General features: G+C 39.8%; 1 protein-coding gene across 1 annotated transcript in view; it reads left to right on the top strand.

The window, feature by feature from the left end:
* The window catches only part of vta1 (vesicle (multivesicular body) trafficking 1), a 36220-nt gene that overhangs the window by 10312 nt on the left and 12128 nt on the right, over positions 1–13780 (top strand). Inside the window, exons 3-6 of the mRNA XM_016677859.1 lie at positions 2671–2755; positions 6090–6204; positions 10136–10369; positions 13237–13314. Coding sequence (XP_016533345.1) covers positions 2671–2755; positions 6090–6204; positions 10136–10369; positions 13237–13314 — 512 coding nt within the window. The remainder of the gene's footprint in view (positions 1–2670; positions 2756–6089; positions 6205–10135; positions 10370–13236; positions 13315–13780) is intronic.

Below are 13780 nucleotides of genomic sequence, written 5' to 3' on the forward strand. Positions count from 1 at the left end.
TCAGGACCCTGTGCAGCTCCCTCAAGAGAGATCACAACTATTTCCACATTATAACACTGCCACCACCATGCTTTCATTCATTACCAACCAGGAAACCTTTTAAATGTTTAGCAAATGAGTCCAGGTTGCTACCTCAAAATGTGCTTTATTGCTTATTTTATTAATTAATTCTGTGGTCACTCTCCAATAAAGCTTTGCTGTTTAAAATGTGCAGCTTAATTTACATTTCAGCTCTTGAATAAAAGAAAAATAATTGTAAAAATCTCCCAAAACTTTCCTAAATCTAATAAATTGTTTATGGAAACTTCAGTAAAACCTCTATAAGATCGTATAGATTGGTACTTCCATCCCTAAAACAGATCAGCCTCTCTCTTGTTACCAACACAACTGATACATTAATGAAAGCCAGGCCAGGTGGGTTGGATTTCCCTCCTAATGGTAGCGGTAGGTGTGAGGAGCAAGCAGCAGGTTGTAAAGGATAAATAACAGCAGAGATGTTCAGTGTAAACAGGCAGTCAGAACCGTTCTGTTTCCTGCAGCTGTGTTTAACAAGATCAAGTCACATTTCTGCTCCGCTGAACGCAAACAGCCTGCAGTTTAATGAGAAGCAGCAGGCGTCTGCAGTGCGTTTACACAAAGGCACAAATAATCAGTCATAAGTAAACAGAATTATATTCAATCTGAAGCTCAGAGGTGAGTTGGTAGAAACCCATCCAACCTCTGATGGAGTTTATTCATCTTCTCACCTTCATTCTGCCTCCATGATGGGACAAACTCAGACGTTTGCATCCACTTTTAACCGCCATGAACATCATCTACGTGGCGACATTTCAATGTTTTATTTGCGCTGGTCTTTTTCCACGTTGGAGATGATAATTCAACATGAACCTCCAAGCTTCTGGCATCATTTTGGGTGGATATTTGGTTGCTCTTGTTGGCAGAGTTTGCTCTGTGGAAGAGACATGACAAAGTATCAGTCAGGGCTTTGGGAAAGCTATTCCAAAAACTTAATGTTGGTCTCTTATTGGCATCATTGTCCTGTTGGAGCACTGAAATGTGCCCAAGTTCAGTCTAACAAACCCACTGTGTGCTGCTAAAGTCAGAGGCATCATTCAGCTCCTCCATGCATATATTTCATGCTGAATTCATATTTTTTGTGTCTTAGTTTTATTCATTTTTGCAGTTGCACATTTTATGTTTATTTCAAGCTGTAAAGGGAATTGGTCACATGTCAGGAAGCGCTGGTGTACCAACTGTAAAGCACGGTGGTGGCAGCATGGTGGGTCTGTTTCATTGCTTTTGTTTCAACAAACAATGGGAACAAACAAATCCAAATTGGTTCATTAATGAGTAAAGTCGGCCAACGGGAGGATTTTCCTCAGTGGAACCGTGTGGACTGAAAATCCGTTTGATACTGAGCAGTTCACCATGAAACAATGAAAGTTTAACTTTTAACATGTTTTAACTCTACAGCTATGTTAACGGGACACGTTATGCAGGCCATCTCTCACCAACTAGTCTCACAATAAGATCTTTATCAGTTAAACATAGCTTCTTTTACTCTTCAGACGGACATAAAATCTTTTTATATAAACAGTAAAATATCTAACCAAAAACATCTCCAACATTTTTATGCATGCTTCTGCACTTTGTTGGGTCTTGGCACCCAGCGTGGCTAATGGGATCGTCATGTCTGAATGTCTCCCTGCAGCCTGGAGTCGGAGCATCCGTCACATTGAACCCCCGACCAACACTTTGAAGTCATGTAAATGAGAGCAGTTTTCCACTAAAACCCAGAAAACCTCTTGGCGTTGAACGGCTGTGATGCAGCAGGCGGCTCCCTGACAGAAAACATGACAGAAAAACTGACTGAAATGGGTTGAAACCTAAAAGCTTGTGAAGTTTGACAAGAGATTTTTATTAGCTTCCAGTTTATGAAGCCATTTTTTATGCTTAATGGGATATTAGATGCTAAGAAAGCTGAGAGTTTCTATACTGATCTGTAGATCACTAGAAATGCAGCGTCTCTGTCCACAGATTGCTGAGGCTCAGATCAACTTGTTGCGTCACAAAACGTGGCTGCAAAGTCCAAACCTGAAGCATCTTCATACTTAAGAGAATGTTTTTGAGCCAAAATGTTGCATTTTAGGCATTTGTCTGCTTTTTCTGAAGTGGGAACAGCAGCAATCTTTGAGGTCTTTCTTTTTTGTTTGTCTTTTTTTATTTAAAACCCTCAAACTATTTCAGTTCCAGCTGTGGCGTCTGCCGCTGGGCCAGAGTAATTTGTCTGTATTTCCACATCATTTAGCAGATGTTTCTTTTCAAAGCAGCTTCTAAATAAAGAATTTATTTATCCAATAAACACATCGGCCAGTCTAACAGCTTCTCAAACAAACACACCGAAGGACAATATACAACGTAGTTCGTTTTAGCTCTTCTGTTTCTTTCATGATTTTTGGATTTCTTATTCTCCAAGTGCAGTAGAAAAGAAATAAAATATTTTAAAATGTGTTGTGTTAAGCTTGTTATCCATGTATTTTATGACAGGAGTTAAAAGTTTAGGGTGAACGTTAGAGTAAAGGGAAGGAGGCCGTATAAACCGTAAAGATTTGTACCTGAATAAGTGAAACCCCAGAAGAAACATGAATAAAATGATGTGTCGTCTGTTTCTTTCTGCAGGAACATGATCAAGTCCTTCTACACCTCCAGCTTGTTGATGGACGTTCTGTCTGTCTTTGGGGAGCTTTCAGACGAGGTGGGTGAGAACGGACAGCAACAACGAACAAAACGACCTGCGTCGTTTCATTCTGCTTTAAGTTATCAAAATAATTTCCCCCCACCCTGTTGGGTTTATAGTACAGTTATGGATAAAACAGAGTAAAGGCTCAAACAAAGCCCAGCTCCATTCATCGCTTAAAACGCTCTCAGACTGTGCAGCATTACCATTATTGTTGCAGTTGATGGTAAACTCATTATCTGATACTATCTCAGCTGTTTGTTTTGAAAGCTTTGACTCGTTTGTTGACAACCTAACTTCCCAGGATCATTTTCATTCATCCTCCCATTAATCTGTGCAGAGTGGTAAGCAATTACCAAACTCCTGCTGCTCAGCCAAACTACCCAACGTGATCAGAGCCAAACGCGTTCAAAGATCCTGGCGTGTCCCGCTGCATTCTGGGATAAATGGTGGGCAAAGGTGTTGGACATTAAATCAAAAGGAGCAATCGTCACAAAGCACAGAGAGGCTGATTGAAGGGGAGCTGCTGGAGGAAATGCTGCTCTGTCCTCATTCATGTCGGGAACAGCAGCAGCTTCAGATCTTCAGACACCCGACGCACAAATCAGAACTTTAACATTTTTTTTCTGCTAACTTTTAATGGCTAAAGAAGAGCAAATGAGTAATTTCTTCACGTTCCTACATATTAGAGGATCGAATGGATTTCTACAGATTATATATTTTAAACTTTATCCAGCTTAGCTTATAATTACATTTAAAGTAGCACAAATCCTAAATAAGGAGTGCAAAGTCAAACGATCTTTCACGTCACATTTAGCATCATTTCAAAACTGAATTGATCAGGTTAAAAAGTGCAGATGAGGAATTTCAATTCTCCCTGTTCAACCTGAACAGTAAAGTTTCCATTTGAATCTAAAATGTTTCTCCATTCCTCGTCTCCCTGCTGAATATTTCAGATGAAACCTGAAACAGTTATCATAAACTGTCCCCAGTGAAGCCAATATTGCATCAGCCAACATTTATAAAAATGTGAATGAGATACAGTGCATTGGTAATGTCTGGTGGAATATTTAAAAGAATGATGTAACCAGACAGAAACAAAATAAATGTGCAAATTCTGATGTTTTAGAGACTTTGGGTCATAAATTGGGTCTCAGGGATGTTTTTGTTGGGCTTTTTTTGTTGTTTTTCTTAATTTAAGAGGATATTTTTTTAAATGTTTCCAATAATTATGTGCTTCTGTGTTCATGAGGCCTGCAGTCTGTTATATTGGTAGTTTTATTTGAGGTAAATCAAAGTGAAAACCCCTCCGATTACGTTCATATTCAAATTTTCCGTTAGTCAGTGGCTTAACGGATGGATCAGTCCGTCAATAGTGTGGCTGAAGAAAACAAAGCTGTAGTCTCTCCTCCTGAGTCATGAAAACATCAGCTGAACTCCAGTTTTGTTCTCACCGTTTGACTCAGACAGGAAAGCTCTGTGACTTGGCCGGCAGACGCTGGTCCTGCACGGAGGTGGTTCTGGTTCTGGTTCGGCTTTTTCAGCAGAGCTTCATGTCTCTGATTTTCTGATTCCAATCCTGACGCTGCATGTTGGACAGGTTTCATCCTGACCAGAGTGTGAAATGAGGTGTGAGTTACTGTGAGCATGTCTCCGCCTGGCCAGGACTTACATAATTAACAAGGATTATCAACCAATCAATCAATCAAATTTTATTTGTATAGCACATTTCAGCAGCAAGGCAGGATTATGAAGATTATTATAAAGATTCAGGTGTTGTTTATGTTTTCAGTGATTTTGTGAGTCTCTTCCTGTCTGTGGAGCTGCAGGAGCCCACAGTGCTACTCTTTCAGCATGAAAATCAGAATTTTAACAGGTTCGTTTGATGCAAAAAAGGATTTTTAACAGTTAAAATAATTGTATTCATACAAAAACCCTGGATTGGGTTATGTTTTTCCTTCTCTTCCTTCCATTGTGGTGGAAGCTGGATTGTACAAAATAATTGTATTTTGCCTTTCCAATTAAAAAAATTAAATGAAATAATAATAATAATAATAATAATAATAATAATTGTATTCACTTCTGTCTCTACAAATGGCAAAACTTCCACATTATTGGTGGAAAATTTTCAGATTTCTTCATAGAGCATATGAAGCTCTACCAGGCTATCCAAGCTGCATTTTTTTTTAGAAAATGTATCTCAGCTTGGGAAGCTCAGAGGGCCATAATGTTACTTAATATTATTGGCTGGCATTTGCCAAACTGCCAGTTCAGGAGCGGCATTCATTTCTCTTGTTGCTGATTTGTTTTACCTTCAAGAGACGCGATGAGGAAGACAAGATATTAACTTATGCATTAAACAGTTTCAAACGGTTAATGATTAAGGTATATTTGGTGTTTTAAATGATTACAGTAGGCAGCTAAAAGCATTTTAGAGATGCGCTCAAGCATTTGGACTTTAAAGCTAGGTGCTAGCCAGCTTTGCTGGTGGCTATGGAGGGAGAGACGTGCTGGACATTACCCTGTCGCTTCCCAAGCAGAAGAGACATTTGTTTTTAGGAATATCTTCTCCATTAGTCACCTGTTACTTGAAATGTTCACATGAAAAGTCGCCCTCCTTCGCTTTTTTAGTTTCATATCACATCGGTGTTTCTTTCCCTGCTGGAAATGACCAACTTCAACCTTTAGACAGGCCAAGGCCAAACAAACACAGCTCTCGTCCGAAACGCCATTGTTTCTGAAGAACATGGCACTTATCTGGAAGAAGCAGGTCTTTCTACAGCCGCTCTTATCAGCATCACGTCAGTGTGAATGTGTCCGTCTTGGTCCTTTTTACCCCTTCTGCTCTTTTTTCCCACATTCCAAACATCCTGCCACCAAAACTAAAAAACAGCAACTGTGATTATTGTAGACCCACAGGACTCCAGTTTTATATCGCCTGTTATCCAGAAAATTCATTTTCTTATAGGAGTGACACAGAAAGCAACTATTTAAGGCTTTTTATGGTGAAAATGTGCCTCAAAGTTGGTATGATGGAAGACATCCTTACATTAAGACCCATCTTAGCATAGTAAAAGGCCAGTGTAACTCAGAGACATGAAGAGTTGGTAAAAACTTACAACGATTGACCAAACACCCAGACACCGGCTCTGTCTGTGAAGGCTGTCGAAACTGACTTCATGACATAAGACAGAGCCTTTCATTTACAGTTAATAAGAATGATAATTGCAATAAAGTTTGAACTCAAGACTCTGTGATTATCCTTCAGCAATTAATATTTATTCCTTCGTCACACTTTGTTCCAAGACTGACCTCCTACTTGTAAAATATTGGACGTTTTAATCTTTTCCAGAACATCCAGCACCGGAAGTACGCCCGCTGGAAGGCCACCTACATCCACAACTGTCTGAAGAACGGCGAGACGCCGCAGTCCGGCCCCATCGGCATGGATGAGGATGAGGAAGCAGGTGAGATCCTCTGATACAGTCTGTTCCTCCACAAGGCAAACACCCAGCCCCACTTCTTTAAGGAACACTTCCTCAGATGGCGGGCTTTAATCTGTGTGTGACGGTGTGTGTTCAGTCTGGCGTGGCATTGTTCTGGTTATCAGCTCTCAGGAGCTGGAAAGGCCTGCAGTCAAAGGTGTAGCCTCTGAAAGATTAGGAGAGTGTCAGGGGTAGATTAGTCATGTAATACGTTCTCACAGGCAACAACTTTCTGCTTTTTATATAAACAACTCTTTTTTTATTCTTCTTTTAGAATTGGATCTAAATGTTTTAGCCTTGGAAGTCTTTTTTTTATTGCGTGAATAAGCTATGACTTAAAAGAAAAAAGAAATATCAGCTTCAGATCAACTTAAAGACTCTGACCTTTGCTGCCTTGAAAATCAATGAACTTTTATGCAGGTTTACACCATAAAACTTAACCTTTTAAAGAAAGAAAGCCTTGGAAAACCCCTTTGTTTGAGCTCATACGACAAGATATGCCCAGGGACAACCTTTAAAGCTACTGTTTGGGCAACTATTTGTTGGGGGAAAATGGACTGGAAACTGTGGTTGATTGTTCCTGGTTCTGCAGAAAGTAATTCAAAAGATAAGAGACTCACTGTGACCTCTACCCACACACAGTGGACTAAATTTCTTGTTAAAAAGACAAAAAAAAAGCAACTTTGACCACAGCACAATTTCCCAAAAGGTTTGTTTTTCTGTCCTACACTGCAGCCCAGATATGAGACGAAGACACGAGATTTTCCAGATTTTTTTTTCTTGTCCTTTTCATAAACTTTGGAGGAAATTCTAAGTTTGGTAATGTCACTGTTGCATTATATACTCATCCTTTGCTGATGACTGTCTTCAGTTTATTTCTTTGTGTTTTTCTTGTTTTGTATCCTTATCCTGACCGTTACCTTTTATCAGTCAGATCCCTCTGAGGCATTTCAAAGTAAAATGTCAGTGAAAAAACTTTATTTAGGGTGAATCAGAGATCCTTTCACCTTTTGCTGTGAGGCAACGATGCTACCGATGGCCCACTGTGAGACTTTTATCCTATTCAACATTGTAAATCACATCTAGGCACAGAAACGTACATCAGTTTCACTATTCTTTCAGCAGACAGATCATGTAAGGAAACAGCATCAGCTTTTAAGCTGTCAGAGCTGTCAGACCAACCAGGAAACCAAACACAAACTAAGCAAGCAACCCAATCCACTAATCGACCAAGCAACCAAGAGATCCAGTAAGCAACTGGACCCAACCGTCCAGCCAACATCACTAACGCAGCTCCAACCAAACCTGACAAACTAAACCCAAACCAACCAGAGTTGATCTAAAAGGAGACTAACTGTGTTATTATCATTGCATCAGTCTTCTACACCCTTTCTTTCTACACTGTCAGACTGAAAAGGCCAACATGTTTCTGACCCGCTCGGTCCAGTTTGGGTTTCTTCTGTTTTCCTGGATTCTTCCTCTGCTGTTTTTGATGGAAATCCCTCAGATCTTTTTTGGGTTAGTCTTGTGTTTCTCTAACAGCTGTGACAGTCTCACTTTAAAACAGCCCAGATGGTTTTGTGTGTTATGACAGAAAACATGTCAAAGACTTGAGATTGTATCACAGAGGATGGCGGATTATTTGACTTGGGATGTTAGAGACCTAGATGGATCAGAGTGATTCAGGAGTTCAGACCTTCTGGGACGGGTTAAGTGTGAAAGGATTAGTTCTCTGTGTTTTCATTGCGACTGTGAATCATTATAATCACTGAATCATCCCAGACCCAGATGACTTCAACCCTACGCTGAGCTTTTCCTTCAACCCTCGGGAATCTGCAACATCTGTTCTGACTTTCTTAGTTCATTATAAAAGTTTGATATTCTATAAAAAGCCTCTTGGGAACAGAACCAGACATTTGTTTTGACATAAGCACGTTTGGACTGAAACCTGTTTCCCTCCGTGGAAGAGGAAACTTGCAACATGCTTCTCAAGTCAGTGAAATTACGTTGAGAAATTCCTCCCTGAAACGAAGCCCATCTGCTGCCCACACCCACTCAGGCCACATGCATTTGGGTTTGTTTGACCCCAAAACATGGCCGCTTTACCATGACATCAACTTGTCAGAAAACACCCCAACGTCTGCTGGTGTTGCCGTCTCACTTTAACAGCTTGTGTGTTTTTCTCTTCCCAGAATGCTCTGTTGTCTCTCTGACGTCATGGTAGTTTATCCCCACTAATGTATAGCTGCTGCTGTTGTCTGCCTCGCCCTCGTCTGAGCATTTTACTGAAGGTTGCATCTGATTTCATTGGACAGTGTCTACAACTGTCCATTTTTAAGAGGAATAACTCCTTTTAAAACACTTAGAGCTAATTTTAGTAGTTAAAACACCAAATATGTTTGTATATGTTGAGGAAAATATACATATTAATGAAAAGTTTCATGGCTACTTTCACACAGCAAGCAAGAGTGACCCAAATCATTTTTCTGCTGAATTCTCAACCCTCTTCAAAAAGCAGGATATATCTCATAAAATGTCTTTTTAGTCATCAGCATTATGGTCTTTCTCACCTAAATGCACATTTTTTATATTACAGTTCTTTATTACGTTGGGATAATTTCACCTGGGGGAATGTTTGGTCTCAGAACGGTTTAACGTCCCAACTGAGCTTCACTTGCCAGTTCACTTACAGCTTTAACATGGAGATATTTGAGGTGTTTTCAGATTAATTATGAATGTCATAAATTCTCAAGCTGATTTGTCATCTCATCAGCGACGCTCCGGCTCCAGGCCCATTCCTCTTCTAAAACGTATTTCTGGTTATGATGCCATGAATTGAATTTAAACAGTTTGACTGAATTCAATATATTCAAACTATTTCACCAGAAGCCATTTTTACTTTCCTGCCTCCTGATGGGTTTTGGAAAAGAAATAATCTGTTTGGACTGAGTGAGGACGAGGAGTTTCAGTCTGCAGACAGACGGGCTCTGCAGGAGGTCCGCTCATTTCTTTGACTCAGTGACTCGTCTTGGTTTTAAGGACAAGCTCTCTGGGAAACTGGCACTGATGTTTATGATCAAACAATCGTTTAAATCATCCTACACACTTGGAATCACTTGACAGTTTTTGGGAGTTTTAAACTTCATTAACTGGAACTTATGTGATGAATCAAAATCAAAATTTATCACCATAATTGATAAACAATGTGATAAATGCATGGAGATTTTTGAGTTTTTAGACCTTTTCCCCAGTTTATTTCTGGTTGGGGACGAATGCTGTATACATGCTCCCATGCTTCTCACCATATGATGACTTCTCACCAAAAATAGCATCATGACGACAACGCTTATCTGCTGGAGAGCCAGAAGGAAACTTGTAGACAGACTGCTGGAAATGCAACATGTTGCTTGAACACAAATGTTCCTGTGGTAACAGAACCGACAACACCTCGTTTCTGTTTCTGCAGCCTGGCGGTGGAACTTGTTTCCTTTCTTCGGTCCCCCTACCTCCACCCTCCATCCATTCCTTTCCTCTTGCTCAACACGTCCCTTTCCCAGCCAATGGAAAGTCAGAGCGGAGCTGCGGGGAGACAATGGTCTTTCTGTAACCACCACTGGTATATTTGTGTGGTGGAGGGAGTGGGAGCCAGAATGTGTGTCAAACAGTGTACTGCTCTCCAGAGGTTAATTAACCCACTTACACTGAATCCTATAGAAACAGGGCTCAGTTCCTGCTTTAAAATGCACAGAGAGCCACTGAGGCTGAAAAAACGTAAAAGAAGCAATTCTGAGCAGTGAAAAGTCAAAGCAGATTAATATTAGAGCTGCTGGCAAAGATGGGAAAATCTACAAACATGGTATGAATTATGAAGGCTGTTTAAACAAGCCAAATGTGTTTTCTTTCTGCCTCTCAGAGTTTGGAGCGGAAGGTTTCTCAGGACAGAGTTTCTCACATGGAGGCTCCTTCAGGGCAGATCTTCCTTCACAAAACCAGAATCAGGATCAAGGTCCAGCTCCAGGAATCGGCTTCGCACAGGATCCGGGATCAGGTCCAACGGGCCCCCCTGCATCGAACTACAACAACATCCAGATCCCACCAGGGGCCCACGCACCAGCCAACACTCCGGCAGAGCTGCCGCCTCCTTCAGGTACGGCACTGAACATCTTTACACTCCAACACATGAACCATTCGCAGTTAGTTTCTCTAATCTACCCAAAAATTATGCTCAACATTTCCTTCCTATTATCCTGATATCTGAGATAGAAACATAACAGGAAATGTTTTCGATAGACAACCAGACAAGTGTTTAAAACCCACAAAGACTAAATACAGATGCTTGGTTTAGGATTAATGAAACTAAAACCACATGATTAAGAGATTAGAATCTCATGAAACAAATTTTACAAGATCTTATACATACACAAGAAAATTATACACCCCTCTATAATCATTTATTCATATTTTGCACAAGTTTAATCAAAAACAGTATAGAAACACAACCCTGAGGTACCCCAGCATCAAATGCTGATGGAGTGAATTAAAGCAGAAAATGTTTTTAAAACAAAATTTGATTTCATGCGTTTTAGATTTATTTTATTTTTTACAGTGAGATTTACAGCCTGTTTGTGTGTTCATGGATTCATCTATTCATCTGTTTATTTGAAACATGAAGTGATTAGTTGTTGAAAATTTGCCTATTCGCAGAGTATGTCTAAAATATTCAAAAGAAATGCAGTTTTTGAAGCTGAAAATACAAAGACGGAGTGTCACCGTTCTCCTGACTGGCGTTTGTTTGCATTGGTATAACGAGCGTATTTAGAAAATACTGGAGTATTCATGAATTTCAGCTACCAGCAGGCGGCTGTGGTCCCTAACCTCTGTGGATACCAGAGGTTATTTTAATGGGAACTCATTAAAATAGTGTCTGTAGTTGTAAAGCTGGGGCTGCTTTGGTTTATTCAAAGCTGATGAATCAGATTTCTTAGAGATCCCCCAAGGTCCTCTCCTTGGGTTACTGAATATCTGCTTGACCTGTGTCCAGTCTCTCCTGGATTATTTTTTTACGGTTTCTTAGAGACAGAACGTTTGGTTCCTGTTCATCAGCTGAAGGTTTCTTTTACCCCTGACTCATCTTTTATCTTCGATTTGCTCAGTTTAATGTTTTTTAAGGATCTGCTCACCATACTTATGTGTGCAGATTTTCACAAACAATATTTTGATTTCATAACTCTGGCTTCAGTGTTTATGTGAGTTCAGATGTCAGGTATTGCCTCATCTCAAGCTGGAATTGATTCACTTGACCTCAGAATAAAAGCAGGATAATGATGCAGTATTTCCAGGTTTTTCATGTACCAGCAAAAGAAACTGCATTGTAAATTAATGAGTTTAATCTGTTTTCAGTTTTCTGGCATTAAAGTTAATATTCCCTCCACAGAGACTTTTCAACAAACAAGTGTGTGTTTTTCTGAAGTTGAATAAGTGGCTCTGCAGTGAAAGTTGTTTGCTAAATACTCATTGCATTATTTCCAGGTTGACATAAAGACATAAAGCAACATGTCTGAAGATGCAATTTGGTTTCTGAAGACAAAAGAAAGATTCCTGAAGATCTGCTGCAACACATGTGTGAAAGAAGCTTAATTTATCTTCCCATTAGGCAACATTTGACATCGGTTTAGCTAAAGAGAACAGTTTTCTGCACAGTGAGCTGGCACAAGAAGTGCAAACACTCACTTTGTTGAGTTATTGTCTGGCTGGCATCTCGTCAAACATGTCTGCAGAGAAAAAGTGTTGATTAAGATTAAAGAGTGTCAAAGGTAAACGTGGAGCTCGTCCAATCGCACTAAGTGCTGACAGACAAGGTGTTTTTTCCCCTGGAAATGAGACGGATGCTGAAGAACTGTTATGTGTCCCCTGAGGGCCTCAAAAAGGACAACGTGTCTTTTTGTGCATTAATTTAGAAAATGCAGTTCCAGAAAAAGATTACCCAGGTTTTTCATAGATTTGTTGTTTTTCACAGCATTCAGGTTTACAGTATCACAATGCCAGAGGGGAAAGGTATCACCGCCTATTTGCAGATTCTCTGTGGAACGTGACTTCTAGTTATTCATGGAACATTTTAGATTTTTGTCATAATTCATATCTAAAATATTCTAAAGAAAAGTTAAGTGTTTTTATAGAGGTTCTAAAGTTTTCCCGGATTTCAGGTGTTGGCAAGTTAAAGGTGAAACAAGTGTAGCTTGTTTGGAGGTGTTAAAGGAGAATGTGTCTTCTCTCCCAGCAAAATGTGGTAAAATTGTATCTTAAATAGCTACAAAACTTGAGGAGAAATGTTAGTTAGACTGATAAGATCAAAGTGTGGATGTATTTAGGGCATATTAGCTCAAAACACGTCCTACCAACCGACAGGCGCAGGAAACCGCTCAGAGCCTTTAAAAGTATTAACACCTTTTAGAGTTTTTAAGTTTGAACTACCACAAACTTCAGTGTAATTTCTGGTGATTTTATAAGTTAGACCAATTGTTCCAGAAATTTTGAAGTGCAAGAAAAATTACGGATTTTGTGATGTTTACAAATTTTTACAAAATGCCCTGTTTTTGTTTCAGTCCCGTTTATTTTGATTCCTCTGGTCGTTATTAGCTAATAGTAAACAGAGTCTGCAAGATTTCAGAACAAAAGCATCCGGAAGACAGAGAAACAGCAAACAGGACCAACACAAACTGTTTGGCTGACATGGAAAACTGAACATGCAGATCAATTTGAACACAGTTGTCATGGTGAACCCTGGTGGTGGCATCATCATGCTGTGGGGGTTTCTTCAGCAGGAGCTGGCAGGATGGTCAGAGTTGATAGAAAACCTGATGGGCCTTCAAAAGACCTGAGACTGGGGTGGAAATTTACCGTCTAATGACATTTAGGAGGAGCAGTGTTATTGCCCAACTCTTTGAAAACCTTTTTATTTCTCTTAATCGGTTACTTCGTGATCATTTAGTGTTTGTCTTTGTTGCTGTTGTCCAGGAGAAGCTGGTAAACCACTCCCTGCTGCCCGGTCGGTTCCTGCCGTTGACCCATCTCTGCTCAACGCCCAGCAGCAGGGTAAGGATGAAACACACTGATTGTGTTGGTTTAAAAAGGTCCTAATAATCTAAAAATGTCTCCAATGGTTCAAACCTGGAGATGTTTGTTGGTTTGTTACATCCTGAATGATTCATTTCATTTTTTTTACAATTGTGGCCCTGAAACATTTCCATTTCAAACTGGATAAGGTTTTTATTCACACGGAGGACTTGACCGTCACCAGAACAGGAAACAAAAATAAAAAAACTAAAACACAGAAATAGTTGATCTGAGGTTAATTTGTTTTTTAATATGTGTCCTCACAGCTTTATCCCAGTAAAACCTGGTCAAACAGCAGGGGGACCTTTAACCTCAGACTCATTTTTAGACGACATTTACTGGAACCTCAAAGAATTAAGATTTTATCTGTGACAGCTGCAGCATCAAAGTCTTAGAGAGATTTAGTTTCATTGACTAAATCACCTTAAAGCCACTGACGGTTGGT

The sequence above is a fragment of the Poecilia formosa genome, unplaced genomic scaffold (genome assembly GCF_000485575.1).
Source record: "Poecilia formosa unplaced genomic scaffold, Poecilia_formosa-5.1.2 Scaffold168, whole genome shotgun sequence".
NCBI lineage: Eukaryota > Metazoa > Chordata > Actinopteri > Cyprinodontiformes > Poeciliidae > Poecilia > Poecilia formosa.